The sequence below is a fragment of the Taudactylus pleione genome, unplaced genomic scaffold (assembly GCF_031769625.1).
Source record: "Taudactylus pleione unplaced genomic scaffold, aTauple2 ptg000579l, whole genome shotgun sequence".
In the NCBI taxonomy this organism is placed as follows: Eukaryota; Metazoa; Chordata; class Amphibia; order Anura; family Myobatrachidae; genus Taudactylus; species Taudactylus pleione.
The window spans coordinates 1,773,374-1,788,890 of record NW_028284981.1 but is presented as its reverse complement, the minus strand read 5'-3'; the positions used below and the strand labels follow the sequence as shown (position 1 = coordinate 1,788,890).

The window sequence follows — 15,517 nt, the reverse complement described above, 5'->3', positions numbered from 1 at the left end:
ATGCGCGAGCCCGCATAGCGACAGCCAAGCTGTCGCTATGGGTCTCGCATCAAAGGGGACGTGCTGTCGATGGTGACTGACAGCACGCCCCCTTTGGTGGGCGTGCCGGGGGCGTTGCTGCCCAGACGGAGGTGTTCCCATGGGAACGCCTTCCGTCTGGAGCCGGCCCCACTGACATCACTAGTGATAGAGCCAAAAGCACTCCTGGGCTTGCGGCAGCAAGACCCTTCAGCATCTTTTTGGCTGCTCGCATAAGCTGTGGGTGGTCACCCACAGCTATGCGAGCGGCCAGGAGGCCGCTCCATTTTTAGGTAGGAGGGCCCTGATTGAGAGCGAGCACTCTGGTCAGAGCGTCCGGCTCTGAATCAGGCCCTCAGTTCGAAGTCTATATTGAGGCCTCATAGGGGAGAAGGCTCTCTCCCTGCAGCTCCTGCCCCAGCTCAGGGCGTCATTCCACTGCGGTCTTGCTGCTCCTCCCTCACTGTCTGCCCCCTCACAGTCTGCCCCCTCTGAGACTCGCGGCACCCATTTTCTGCATTCCGGTCTCCGGGCATGCTGGGTCCAGTCTCCTTGTATACCTCTCCCAAGGGCCAGGTTTATACAGCGATATATCCTACCAGCCACTGAGTTCTGTGTAGTTGATTTTAGTGCCCACTGCAGTTATATTGTATAATTCTGCATATGTATGTGACTTGTGCTAGCGCTGCTATCTGTTTTCCTATTACTGTCAGCTTATTCCTTTTCCTTTATTCTACTATAACCCTGGCATACTAAGGTATAGGGGGTTCATTGTGCCTCACATCTCCCTATATTTGTGACGGCTATCACATACTATATATCGGTGTTGCGTACTACTCTGTGCTATATTGCACATACATCTGGGTTGCTCACTGCTCTGTCATATTGTGTGTTACATTTTTCTTGCAGCTATGTCTGGCAGAGGCCAGAATAACAAGCAGACTGCTGCTCCCACTCTGGTGTCCTGTAAGTCCTGCTTAGCAGGCTTGGCTTCAGAAGACCTCATTCAGGATGGTCTTTGTGCATCTTGTTATACTGCCCCGGGCCCATCAGCCCCAGTGTCCTCTCCTCAGGACCCACCCTGGGCTACTTTTTCACAAGTGCTGACGAAAATTGCGGACCACCTAGCGGTCCCTGTGAGTAGCTCCCCCTATGGGATGGCCACAGCAGGTACTCCCTGCAAATCCTTTGCCTCCCCCATGGGTAGATGTACTTTCTGGGTAGATGTACTTTCTACCTCAGTGCAGAGACTGGCGGATACCTCTACAACCTTTCAGCAAATGCTGCAAAAGGAGAGACCCTTACCTAGTAAACACACTAAGCGTGCTGTGTTATCTTCCCAGTCCACCCAGCTATCAGATTCTGATTTATCTGGGGAGGCAAAAGACGCAGACCTCTTTCAATCTGACTCCCCCTCGGGAGACGACGAACCCCCCTCTAAATTGAATATACCTGCACTTGTGAGAGTTGTAAAATCTATTCTCTGTAAATAGAAGAGACAGAACCTGCTCCTAAGACTAATGAGCCCCTCTTTAAATGACAAAAGGGTTGTTTGCCCAGAGTTTCCGCACTCTGACCAGCTATCTGATCATATGAGCGAGGCATGGAATATGCCCAGTAAAAGATTTCTGCTGCCTAAATGTTTAAGTTCTTTTTACCCTCTTTGCGCTACTGATAGCACTAAATGGGAAGTTCCCCCAGCAGTGGATTGAAGCTTGCCTGAAATCTATATACTCTTACAGGAGCTATTACTCGTCCTGCCAGGGCTACGACCTGGGTGGCAAAAGTCATTGAGAGTTGGGCAGAGGCCCTAGAAGAGACATTTCCCTCTATTGCTTCAAGGAAACAGCTGTCCTACATATCTCACATTAGAGATGCAGCCTCCTATTTGGGTGAAGCAGCTCTGGATACGGCTCTCCTAGCTTCCAAGGCGTCTGCCACTTCTGTAGTAGCCCGCTTTATGGAAGGCAGATGCAGGCTCTAAAAAGGCATTGGAGTCTCTGCCTTATTCTGGGGATATCCTATTTGGCCCAGAATTAGACAAAATTGTGACTGCCTTGGCAGCTTCCAAGACGGCGTTCCTGCCCTCTGCATATAATGCGAAGCCTTGGATGGAGGCCTTCTTCAATTCACCCAGTTCTGGCGTCAGACCACATCAGACGGCTGGGGAAGAGAAGTGGTCTCCGACGGATATTCCCTCTCCTTCCAGATGCTACCCCCCCCCCCCCAGCAGTTCTTTTGCACAGGACCACCGTCTGACCCAAGCAAGGCTCTGCTGCTCCAAAAGGCCATTAAGTCCTTGCTGCTCTTTGGAGTAATAATTCTGGTCCCATCCTCACAGCGAGGGAAGGCTACTTTTCTACCCTTTTCTTAGGTCAGAATCCCAACGGGTCTCATCGGCATATCCTCAACCTCAAGTCTCTGAACAAGTTTATTAGGGTGCCCAGGTTTCGTATGGAAACCCTCCGCTCTATTATCCTGGCAAAGGAGCCTGGGACTTTATGGTGCCTCTGGACATTCAGGACGCCTACATGCACCTATAGCGCCTTCTCATCAACAATATCTCCGGTTTGCTATACTACAGCAACATTACCAATTTCAGGCTCTGACTTTTGGCCTTATAACGGCTCCTCGGGCCTTTATCAAGATCATGGCAGTTATGGCTGCCTATCTTTGTCGTCAAGGGATCAGAATTTTCCCATACTTAGACAACCCCTTGCTGTTGGCCAGCTCCCCAGAAATTCTTCATTGCCATCTACAGGTAACCATTGTCTTTCTACAAACGCTAGGTTGGCTGATAAACTGGAAAAGTCTTCCTTGAAACCTTCTCAAAGAATAGTACATCTGGGAGCCCTCCAGGACTCTAAGGTTCAGAGAATCTTCCTAACAGCAGACAAAATCTACTCGGTCTGTGGGTCCCTCGTGGGCAGCCCGCCATGACGCCTCTGCTGAACAGCTATGCAAGGCGGCTATGTGGTCTTCTGTCCACACCTTTCTTAGGTTCTATGCCTTTGATACATTTGCCTCTCGGGGTGCTTCTTTCGGACGCTGCGTTCTTCTCTCAACTCAGGAGCGTCCCCGCCCTTGATCAACTGCTTTGGGATATCCCCATTGTCTTCTTGTGGAGCCCTATGGACCCTGAAGAAGAAAAGGAGTTGTAGCAAAACTTACCCTTGGTAACTCTTTCTTCAAAGTCCATAGGTACCACAGGGCACCCGCCCTGACGCACCTTCTGACTTCTATGGGTATATTCTCTTGGTCACTTGTTTCCTTCTCTGTGTGAGTGTGATTCTCCAGTGTGCCAGTCTTCCTTCTCTCCTACCCTGCTCCTGCCTTGGGCTTGTTAAAACTGAGATGTCCTCAGGCTGTGGGCAGGGTCCGGAGCATCCTGGGCTTGAAAAGCTTTGCTGTTGGTGTCCGATCCTCCAAGTCCCACCTACACCCCATTGTCTCCCTGTGGACTCTATGGACTTCGAAGAAAGAGCGTTAACAAGGGTAAGTTTTACCATAACACTCTTTTTATTGTACAGTGCCACACACAGTCGCAGAATATTTGAAACTTTGCTAAACCTTCCTGTGACTTGTAATGTGATTCTGGTTTCCTGTAGGGGGAGCCCTTTACTTATCAGATTTAAGCTTTGAATTGAAAAGTCTGGCAAGCCTGTATGTTCTATGGTTGTTAAAGCCCAGTGTACTGTAGTTAGATGTGTGCATTGTCTACAATATAGCAAGCCGTTATACCTGGTGCTGATCTTTGGAGCGGACAGAAGTTGTTCCTTTGCACAAGGGTTTGCCATCCTCTGACGTACACAAAGCATGGAAGAGTTGAGTATTCCATGGGTTGCATTCATTTTAGTACTCACGCTTGAGTTAATCTACTTTTCTTTCCTTTTTCGTCTTTAGAGTACTCTCAGGAATCTCCGTCGGATTATTTAGAAGAGGAGCTTCCTGTAGTAACCAGAGGGGAGGTCAGCAGTGAGGAAGAATGTACAGAACCCACTTCTCCAGCCCAGGATTTTGGCAAACACCAGAAACTCATTCCACCCAGATTTCAAAGGCAGCAGCAGGTAACAAGAACCGTCGTGATTTGTCCTTTTCTGTTCTATTCCCAGATCCGAGGCAGCTGTATTGTTCCGCCCTGTAGGTAAGTGCACAGTCATTTGCATACAGGAGCCATAGGCATTTTACTAGAAGGAAAGGGGAAGTGACCGATTCAATCTAAACTTAATGGGGGTGATTCAATTCAGGGCGATGCTGGACCCTGTAATATTGTAGCAGTCATTGGGAGACTGATCACATGTTGTATGGTGCATAGGCTGAAAATGACCCTGAGCACCGGAAATTGATTGGTTAATTCTTGTTCGTGTATGTGGTCAGTAGATCCTCCAGTTGCACTAACAGGTTTCAGTGACCCGTCCTCTCGGTGGGATATTCACCAGTTTGGCTGTCTGTGTTTGGCTAAATTGTCATTAATCCTGCCACTTGGTGCAGCCGGCTGGTGTGTACCTGCTTTAGCTGTCCTTTACTAGAGTGCTGATAGGTAATATCCAATGCATTTTGTTTATTAAGCACCCTGTAGGTAATTTTAGGGGGCGATTCAACTCTGCGTGATGCTGAATTGCATCGGGAAGGAGTTCCTGGAGCTATTCAATTGACCACGCTGTTAAGCCCAAGTAGAACCACTCAGAGAATGACAGTTAAAATGTAGATTGCGATGCTGTTAACGTTGTGCAGCTGCCATAAAAGGACATTTAAAAATAAATTAAGTTGGATGTCTAAGATCAGTAACTCAGGCAGGGGAAAAAGTCATAGAAATCTCCAAAAACCTAAAATGACAGAACAATCACTTGTACTTACCTGCGCTGCTAGGTGATTAACCGTAATAAACATTTGACTCTTGTACATGTTATGTTGGAGCTTTTATGTCATCGTGCTAACATTACAAGATGCATTTGACTCTAGACTAAGGGTGGGCAATAAGCGGCCCCCGAGCTGTTGCAGAACTACACATCCCAGCATGCCCTGCCACAGTTTTGTTATTTGGCCATGCTTAAAGGATTGCAAGGCATGCTGGGATTTGTAGTTCAACAGCTGGAGGGCCGCTTGTTTGCCCACCCCTGCTCTAGACTGTTTAGATTGATTTGTAATTCTGTCTTTAACTTACCGTCTTTAGGAGCAGTTATACAAGATGCAACAGTGGCAACAGCAGCAACAACAAGCCGCCTATGTAGCCTCTACCCACAACCCACAGCGCACTTTCTATTCACATCACCCGCAGATGTTGGGATTCGATCCTCGCTGGATGATGATGCCCTCCTATATGGACCCCAGGATGTCTCAGGGTCGTGCTCCAGTGGATTTCTATCCATCTTCCATACATCCTCCAGGTGCGTGACCTGCGTGTAGCAGAATTCCTATTGTAGGGGTACAGATCTGACTACTACACCAGATGCGTAAATTGATAACCGCACAGGTGGGGCAGTGTAACTATAGTAGAACATCTTCGTTTTTTTTTATTTATTATTATTTGCTTGGAAACATGTTCCCAGGCTACGGTACAGGGATACGATTGCTGGCCATGAATAATGGTGGTGGGGGAGGCTGTGGGACAGGAGTTAACACACATGATATCTGTAAGCCGAACACTTGTTGTTGTAGCTAGAAAGAATCTTGCAAAATGAACAGGTTATGTTTATATTAAACAGGAACAGATGTGAACTGAGTTATCCAACAAGAGGCTCCGTATTCTTGGGAAATGAGTTAGTAAATACAAATATAGGACACCTACCTAATGGTTTAATCCACAAAGAGTGTCTGCTGCCCCCTAGTGGAGCTCTCCGATGGCACCACTAATATGTATAGAGATGGAGACTCTTATTTAATGTGTTACTAGGGAAGTGCACTCTGAGGATGGATTACTGTCCTCCAGACAGGAGTAATAAAGCCATATCTTTTATAGTCTAGAACCAGAACCCGTCTGCAGAAAAACTGTCGGCAAAGTAAATTAAAAAGGCCGTGGTAACTTGAAGCAACCAGCGGCTCCTTATCTGTAATCGGGACAAATTATTATGTTTACCCTAGCTAGTATCCTATTCCTCCTTGAAGTTACTACTTAATACCCTCCTTCACCTTTTACTGTATATGAGTGGTGAAGAACATCATGCTCTAGCTAATGGAAACGTGTGCACACACAGCTCCATGTGTTTGAGTGTTGGACGAGCAGTGTGCTCACTGCAATGTGGGAGTATCTGGCGTGATGGTGTTGATCAGTTCGGCTTCCGTAACCCTCTCTTCTATATTACTAGGTGTGATGAAGCACATGATCCAACAAGAGTCCATTGGAGGAGGCTGTCAGACTGATGAATGCCGTTCTACACTGCCGACCGAGCGGAGGCCCCAGTCTGCGGAACCCGTCTCAGCCTGGAGCCAGGACGGTTATATGCACATGCAGAGCAAAGTCTACTCCATGCCACAGCAGAAACAGATGGAAAACACAACAGATGGGGGATATAGCAGGTAATTGTCTGCTCACGATATACCCTTTGTTCTGCTTTTGTCTTTAGATGTTGTCTTGTGATAGTATTCCTTTACTGTAGAAGCTTTGATCGATTCTTCCACAAGTCCTAAGCCGCTTTAATGAACAGATTTGATAAGCCTGGCAGAATTAATAATGCAGTATAACCACTTTCCTGGCTCGCTGGAGTTGACACAAATACTAACTACTATTTTTTTGATCTGGTTTGCTTTCAGAAATGAAAGTGGTTACTCTTCAAGGGAGAGACCAGAGGGAGCACACACCCACCACGAAGCTTTAGAAGAGAGGAGAGAAGACTATCTGACCTCCAGCGGTTATGAAAATAAGCCTCCAGGTAGCTTCGGTAGCTGCATTTCACCTCCAAGAAGAGGACAGGAGGTCTCATACCAACATCCAGAAAGCACAGCAGATGCTGGCGGCAGCAGAGTACAGCAAAGCAGTGCACAGTCTAGGACATCTGAGTTTGCAAATGATAAATCACAGTTTAATGGTTGGGGTTATGGGCATCATCAGAAGTCTTCTGATACAGCCTGTAGTGTGGAAGAGGATCACCCTGTGGCTTCCAAACCATGGAAGGCTGAAGAGATAGGGAGCCAAGACACCGCAGGGGAAGCAGGCTGGCTACGAGAGTCTAACACCAGTAACCAGCAACAATCTGAGCATCTTGGGAGAAGTCGTCGGTCCGGCCCAATAAAGAAGCCAGTTCTAAAGGCCCTTAAGGTGGAGGAGAAAGAGCTTGAGAAGAGCAAGCCTGAAAATAAAGAGCCAGCTAAAACCATGAAAGAGACGCTCCTTTCGAAGCTTGAAACCGTGGTAACGATGGAACCAAGCGGATTAAGCTCTTGTTCCAGCTCTACAATAGATGATAAAACCCATTCCCAGTCTAATATCCAAGAATCTGATAAAATTCCTCAGGAGAAAGAAAGAGCTTGGGGCAGCAAACCAACTCCTCGCGAATCCAACACCATCCCCCAAACCAAGAAAAGCAATTGGATATTCATAGATGAAGAGCAGGCTTTTGGGAGTAGAACCCATGGGCGTGGAAGGGGCAGGGGTTTCAGAGACTTCGGTTTCAGAGGCCGGGGTTCTACTGGCCCTTACAATGGGCAAAGAATCGGCAGAGGTCGGGGGCTTCGGGAATTTAACCCTCCTGAAGATTTCAGAAATAAGGTCTCTCGTCGACGCGTTGCAAGCGAAACGCATAGTGAAGGGTCAGAATATGAGGAGCTTCCCAAACGTAGGCGCCAGCGAGGGTCGGAGAACGGGAATGAACCTCTCTTGGAGAGAGAAACGGAAGACTTGAGAAAAGGGGACTTCCAAGACTCATGGAGGTCTAATCGAAATTACTCAGACGATTCAAATAATATGGACTCTAAATCTAGAGCCCCAAGGGCTTTTGGAAGATCACTTCCACCCAGGCTTAGCAACAGTTACGGCAGAAGGCCTTTCTCCTCCAAGGAGTCTTCACATTGGAATGCCAAATCTGGAAGCTCTACATGGCAAGAATATAATGGAACTGTTGAGTCTTATGGAACCCGCCATAGCACCGACAGAGACTTTGTACATGACTACAGGTATTCTGACACATACCATAACAGAGGTTTTGATGAAAGCCAAGGAGATGATAGGCGGCATTTTTTCCAAGACGAATATTCAGATAGAGAAAGCTTGGAAAAAAGATCTTTTGGCAGGAGGCGACCTCCGCGCCAAGATAAACCCCCACGGTTTCGACGTCTCAGACAGGAGAGAGAACCCGTTGGTCATTGGAGTGGGGAAGAAATTGGTAATACTGTCAACAATCATGACCATTGGCAGGCCCGTCCAAAGATACCACTAGGTGAGAAATCTGGGCCACCTGCCAGGAGGTCGCCGGAACGGTCTTACCATAACTCTGACCATGTCAATGAGGAGTGGGAGACTGCATCAGAAAGCAGTGACTTTAGTGAGAAAAGGCCCGGTGATGTGGATGGTGAAGGGAATCTCTCTGGGAACGGGTTTTCTGAAAAACGAGAGTTGTCCAAAAGGAGTTTCTCTAGCCAGAGACCACTAGTGGACCGTCGTAAGGTTGAGTCTTCCGGATATGATGAAAAACCATTAAAGGTCAGCGGGAATTCTTCCCGTGGTGATTATCAACAAAGCTCGGCTTCTTTGAAGGGCAGGTAAATGTTTTGGGGCTGCTTAATTTCTTTTTATATATTGACTAGTAGATGTACCCAGTTTCCCCCGGGTAGACCTTTGATGTATGCTGGTTCCATTTCCATCTTGCCACTCCAATAATACATTAATCCTTCACCTCTATAGTAATGCATCACTGCTATAGTAAGACATTACCTTCCCTTACCTGTGTACTAGCACATTCCACTCCCTCACCTCTGTAGCAGCACCTTTCCCTCCCTCACCTGTGTAGAAATACAATCCCTACCTTGCCCCTGTAGTAACACATTCCCCTCCCTCGCCCCTGTAGTAACACATTCCCCTCCCTCGCCCCTGTAGTAACACATTCCCCTCCCAGTGATGTTTGGCAGCACTTGGGATGACAGTTTGTGTTTGAATATGATCTGTGCTGCAGCCATGATGACAGTCAGGCAGCACATTGCACAGGGGGAGTAAACATTTTAGCCCTTTTCACCCCCTTAGGAGGTAAATTTCAAAAAAATCTCTTCTCAGTGGGCACCTACGTCTTGGAGGGAATTATACTCCCCAATTTTCATATTTCTAGGTCCAGGGGTTTGGGCTGGGCGTTGATGAGTAAGTCACTCAGGATATCTGATTTTAGATGGATATATAAATGAGAGAGTGGTAGGTGTCCAATCTACCTAAATATCCAATGAAGCTCATAATCTTACTTACAAGATATGCAGGTACTTGTCCTATCCTAGGATCTATGTAAGGGGGCGATTCAGTTAGCACAGCGGTGATGCTATTCATTGAGTGCATCTCGCCCGGCACTTAACCTAGGAGGTTCTTCTTATCGCGACTAATGCCTAGGGTTTAGGCGCGGTAAACTGCATCTCATGGTTTAAGTGTCGGGTGCGTTGCAGTTGCCGCAGGAGGTAAGCTCATAAACTTCCCTCTGAGGCACTAAGTAACGCAAATTTCTGCTCGCACCCTCGTGAGCAGATATTCGCTTTAAATCACAATCTTACCACAGGAGTAATTGAATAGTTCCGGGCACTTAACCCGGGAGCTACATCACTGCGGTGCTGTTTGGTTTGCCCCTTAAGTTGTGCTCAATAATACAAGCTACTGGTACAGATGTTCTAAGCCACGGAGAATGATAAAGTGAAGAGACAAAAACTACCAACCAGTCAGCTCCTAATTGTCATTTGTCAAATACAGCCTGTAACATGGCAGCTAGGAGCTGATTGGATGGTACTTTCTCTCTCCACTTTATCACTCTTCAAGGCTTAATACATCTGCCCCTTATTTCTCCTTTTTTTTCATTCTCTGAAAAAGAAATTCCATTAATTTGCATGTAAATGTCTTAAATCTTAAGGGCTTATGACACCGAATCACATTCGATTAACATTTGATTCATTTGAATATCATGAAGTCACGGTCACATTTTTTTTTTTTTTTTTACCAGCATTAAGCAGTTTGCAGCTATGGTGAGATGGTGGCCATAAACGTCAGCCTGTGGGGAGGATGGTATTTCCATCACGATCGCAATAATCTCAGAATGTATTTTGCTTATTACTGTCCATAAAACAGCCGTCTGCTAGCAACAGCAAATTAGAGCACTTCTGTCGCGCAAGTGAGCGTCTCTAAGTGTGCTTAAGCTTAAATTCTATGAAGCCGCTGGTTAAGAAACTCCACTTATAGGCGGCACAGTCCACTTTGATCCTCCGTCAGAACTTTTTTTTTTTTTTGTGTAGGTGGTTGTAAATTTACTTGATGTAGAAGAGTCTTGAATTTCCAATTTTAGCTCTTAGGGGTCAATCTCTTAGAATTCGCACAGCAATCCACTTAGCAACTCGCACTGAACCAGTCAGACTGAATTTGCATTTTTCCATTCGCACCTATTTTCAGGTTAAAATGTCGGGACACTGTCTGAACCCCTTGGACACCCCCCCACCCCTACTCCCCTAATGACTAGGCAATTGGAAGTTTTTTTTATTCAATAATTACATGTTATTTTTGGGGGTAGAAAAATTTCCCCCAAAAGTCAACTTTTTCATAAGTTTAGGCACATCAAATTTATTTACAATATTTTTTTCATTGAAAAATACATATTTTTTTCCTAATCTATTTTTCAAGGTGCCCTCAAAGTAACCCAAAATCTTTTTTTTTTTTTTCAGTTTTTGTTTAATTCGTTAGAAATTAAATGAAGAATAGTTTGCGTTTTAGAATTTTTTTTTAATTAAAAAAAAAAAAAACCCACAAATCATCCATTTGACACCATTTAAAAGCAGCAGTACCTATCTAAAGCCCACAAACAGCCTTCTAATTCTCGTGTGCGTGCAATTGCAGACTTCGCACAAGTTTCAAGAAACTCGCAATTTGCCCGTAATTGGATTGACCCCTTAAAAAAAGTAAATTGAGAGATTTAAAAAAAAATAAAAAAAATTTTTTAACTCCCAAACTTCTTTTTATACAACTTCCTGTTCTTTCAGTCGCTGCTCAGAAGAGTCTTATGCTCAAGAGAACAGCCACCATAGATATGTATTAGATAGGCCTGTGCAGTGCGACAACGGAGAGGCTTCAGGGAAGAAGCTGGAAAGAGAGTGCAGGCCCGCAGGACTCAAAGCCAGCGAGAAACCCGAGGCCATTACAGCTTTTGATCTGAAATACGGAGGTATAATTTTCTGGAGCGCTTTCTCTGTGATCCTTCTCATTGAGATGCCTTATTACACATAAAAGCCTTTTTCTTTCAGAGTCTGTTATAGAGGAGGAAGTTGAGCTAGGAGGGGACACTTATTCAGACATGAGTAAGTCCCGGCGCGCTCTGGACAAGGATCGCAGGAAGAAGGATCAGGTGGTTCAGGTCAGTTGTGGTGTTAGTATGTTGGTATCTTAGCTGAGGAGCATATAACCTCTAACGAGGAACAAATAATCAATTTCAGTTTTGCAAAGAATAAAGCAAATAAACATTAAAAAAAAAAAAAGGTTTTAGTTTCTTGCTTCAAATGCCTTTTGCTACTATTGATAGTGACTGCTGGGAGAATTGTGAGAGGGACTTGGGGCAGTGGTGGTACAGACGCTCAGTCAAGAATATGGGCACTAACCAAAATCGGCGACCCACCAGACACTCCGCCCTGCCCCCTCCCTCTATCTTGCCTAATCTGATTGGAATCCCGCACGAGAACCTTCTTACTCTTGAAGCTTTAAAAGCAGTTGGGATTATTGATTTGTTTTATGTAATATAACCTACTGCTGTTGTACAATAGGCGCCTGAATCGGGTAGATTCAATTAAGTGTGAGGTTACATTTGAACTTCCCGATGCCTGGCACACATGCTTTGGTAGGAAAAATGGCTCCCGCTCATAGCATATAAGGGGAATGTGAATTGTTTCTAATTTTGGGTTTGTATACTTCTGTCCATGGCCCTCCCTTCCTGTGTCTGGCTGCTTCTTTCTGTCCTTTCTCCATTTGGAGGGCCCTGTGGGGCCAGAGCCTGGGCTGCTGTGGGGCCAGAGCCTGGGCTGCTGTGGGGCCAGAGCCTGGGCTGCTGTGGGGCCAGAGCCTGGGCTGCTGTGGGGCCAGAGCCTGGCTCCATGGAATCGGTGGAATTGAAATTTTATGCAGTTTTTACAGCTGGGAGATCTGCTTTCTTTGGTCTGTTCAGACAAAACCCTCCTTTCAGGATAAAATATATTTCTTCCCCTTCTTATTCTCTCCTTAGAATAATGGATTCCTGGTAGACTAAAGGTGCGTGTACACGGTACAATATTAACGATATTGTTCAACGATATATCGTTCAATTCTATGGAGTGAACGACCAACGATGCACGTTCCCGCATGAACGATAACGATATTTATGATCGTTCGTACATCCAGGCCAACTTGCACGATATCGTCAGCTTTGCCTGTTCAGAGTTGTGGCAGGATGGCTTCAATAAAATATATCTTTCAAGTCGTTGGTGGTACATATTATATCGTGTGTATGCAGCTTAAGGGATGTAGAAGGGGGAGCAGTTCTGACTTTGGCCACTTTAAGGAACCTGAAACAATCTCCTGTCTGAGCCTCTGTACCCCAAGGTTCCAGTGTTTCCCAATTGATTCGGAGAAATTAATTTAAAGCAAATACAAGTATACTTCTGTGCAGGCTTTATTAAGATTCTCTGTATAACCTATTAGTCTCCCATTTTGTTGCCTACGCCTCCTCCTAAAGCCCTTTTTGTTGTATTCTTTGTGCAGTGGCCCCTTCAGTGATGTGGCCCTAGTTATAAACTGTTTTTGCAAGTGCATTGGGCCTAGTTATATTAGGTCATTAGCAGGTTGGCCGTGCCCAGCAGATGAGAGTAGGCCAGGTGCAGCGACCGTACTGCGTGATAGTCTATGTTGTTACATAAAATTCATTTTGGTTCTTCATTTAGGTGCCTTCTAAGAGCAACAGCATACAGTCCAGGATCCCCCCTCGCTTTGCCAAAAAGCAGAATGGTATGTGCCTGGATCAGAGTGACGTCACTGGCAAAGAGATCTGGGAGAGCAGCAGCCAAGGTCAGACAAACATCATTTGTAACATACATACATTTGTAGTTGTTTCATTGTAGCATTTATCAATGTTTTTTCATTTGTTTTTGTTTTTTATATTTTTTGTTTCTGAAGTCTGTAGTTTTAATCTCTTTAATCTGAAAGGTTTGTCGGCACTTGTAAATTATATGGACACCACTTGAAACGCACACTTTCGGTTTAAGTACCGAGCCCTGTTTGCAAGACCCTCCCAGCATGCATCCTATTGCCATGGCGTTCCAACCCAGAGCTCTGTCTGTCACAGGAGGTTGGAGGATTACTTTTTAATGGAGGCTCTACCATGTAGTACAGGCTCTTACTCTGCCCATCTGTCGCCATAGCCATTTTCAGCTCCACTCTCAATAGAATCCAACCCCCCTAGAAGGGGAGAGGTTGGCGGAGCTGTGATGTGCCCATATAAATGATCAGGTATTGGTCTCTGTGTTGTTACTGACATATGTTGTCTATAGTCTTAGTTGCCTCATCCTGGCTTCTCTATTGAAGCAGAGGAGGCCAATCAAGACCTGACTGTTCTGCATAGAGTAAGCAAAGAAAATTGAGAGACAATGGAGGTTTATGGGTTCGACCAGGAGCACTTAAAAAAACAATCAAAAGTAAAAACAAAACTAAATCTGAAACTCTTTCCTCTTCTATATCATCTCCCGGTAGGGATTATTCCTTGTCTGGTCCATCTGTTCATAACATTTGTGTCCCCAACCTTGTTTCAGGAAATGTAGAATCGCTTGGGTGCATCAAAAACTATATAAATAAGTGCAGTCTAGCCAGCAGAAGATATGTGCTCTTGTCAGAAGATCTGGCTTTGCATGAAAGATTTATGGAAGATGGTGAGGCCGTGCAATTTACACAGTTGCATTCAGGGGAGTTCCAGATCCTGGTCCTCCCATCAGCTGCCCATCCAATGCATTGTATTCTATAGGCGCACCACTAGCTTCTCTGGTGGTCAAGGGTCAGTAACAACATAAAGGTTCTGTAAAAACTGGAAAAAGAGCTCTAATAAAACTGGTCGAGCTCAGGGAGGAAAAACAAATCCAGTGAAGCAGAAGGGCAAAAGCTTGACCCACGGGAGTGAGGTAGCTGTTCTGCATGAGACCCAGAATCAGGTCTTCTGAGACCTAACACCGCAGGATGGCCAGCATACACGTGACGTTCTGCGGGAGAGAGGTGGCACACTTCCATCCCTGCTTAATAATGCCTTCAAGAGCGCTTGGCCGGTGTCAAAGCAAACCATTGCCAGATGGATTGCTTTGGTGATCAGGCAGGCTTAAGCCGGGTACACACTAGATGATGTGTATACCCAGTGACGGCAGTTGCGTCTGGATGATATATCGGGTGGTCCGTACACACTGCACGATCTGGTGTACGACCGCCCGTTGCATCGTTCCCCCGCTGCATCCAGAAGCATGGTGCCATCCGCCAGAATTTCAGCTAAGCCTGCAATGCAGGCAAATCTCAAGATACGACAAACAATGCATGGGAGCGGGCAATAGTGCGTTACACACTGGATGATTTGTCGTTCCAATTTGCCTAACAACAAATCCTTCAACATATTGTCTAGTGTGTATCAAGCTTTACATTAGTGCTGGGAACCCAGTTGTTATCTGAATGTGCTGTGCATTCTACCATATTGGTGAGTGCCTCCCGGGCAGCACTTCTGTATGGGGCCTCGGCTGAGCTGCTGTTTTGGACAAGCTTTTTTTGAACGTATCCCACATTAAGGGTAGCTTTGGGAAGTCCCTATCGCCTGTGTCCCCATAGGATGGAAGAATAAACAGGATTTTGTACTTGTGTAAACTTTTTTTTTTTCACTCTGAATCCATTGGTGGACACCGCATGGCCCACCCTCTACACCCGGGATATTCAACATAGTATCTGGTCGATTAGTAGATCTGGTCGATCAACAGTCAATAAGTTGACAAGCTTGACAATCATTCTATAGACCTGTATTGGGTAAATGGTCGACACATTGAAAATGTCAACATTTAACACATTTGTGTGTTAAATGTGAACTTGTTCAGGGTGTCGACCATTTAACCTTGTCGACCTACCTACATGTCTACAGAATGATGGTCAATTTATTGACTGTCTACATTCAGAAATAGTCAACAATTTGGTGTCGACTTTCTGTGTCAGTCTTTTCAGATGCTGGTATATGTTGTTCCACTGCAGTTAAAGGGTACCCCTGGTCTATGCTCTGCTTCTCCTGTAAATAGTTCACTTAATCAATAAGAGAACAATGGGGAGGGCAACTTTCTCAGAAATGTAACAGTTCAG

The 15,517-nt window shown here is 45.6% G+C and overlaps 1 protein-coding gene across 9 annotated transcripts in view; it reads left to right on the top strand.

Moving 5' to 3' along the window:
• The window catches only part of PRRC2B (proline rich coiled-coil 2B), a 92,684-nt gene that overhangs the window by 61,322 nt on the left and 15,845 nt on the right, over positions 1 to 15,517 (top strand). For all 9 annotated transcript variants that reach the window (XM_088453329.1, XM_088453324.1, XM_088453327.1 and 6 more), the window contains exons 13-19: positions 3,922 to 4,085; positions 5,192 to 5,405; positions 6,324 to 6,534; positions 6,769 to 8,712; positions 11,167 to 11,348; positions 11,428 to 11,537; positions 13,090 to 13,213. In XM_088453329.1, coding sequence (XP_088309455.1) covers positions 3,922 to 4,085; positions 5,192 to 5,405; positions 6,324 to 6,534; positions 6,769 to 8,712; positions 11,167 to 11,348; positions 11,428 to 11,537; positions 13,090 to 13,213 — 2,949 coding nt within the window. The remainder of the gene's footprint in view (positions 1 to 3,921; positions 4,086 to 5,191; positions 5,406 to 6,323; positions 6,535 to 6,768; positions 8,713 to 11,166; positions 11,349 to 11,427; positions 11,538 to 13,089; positions 13,214 to 15,517) is intronic.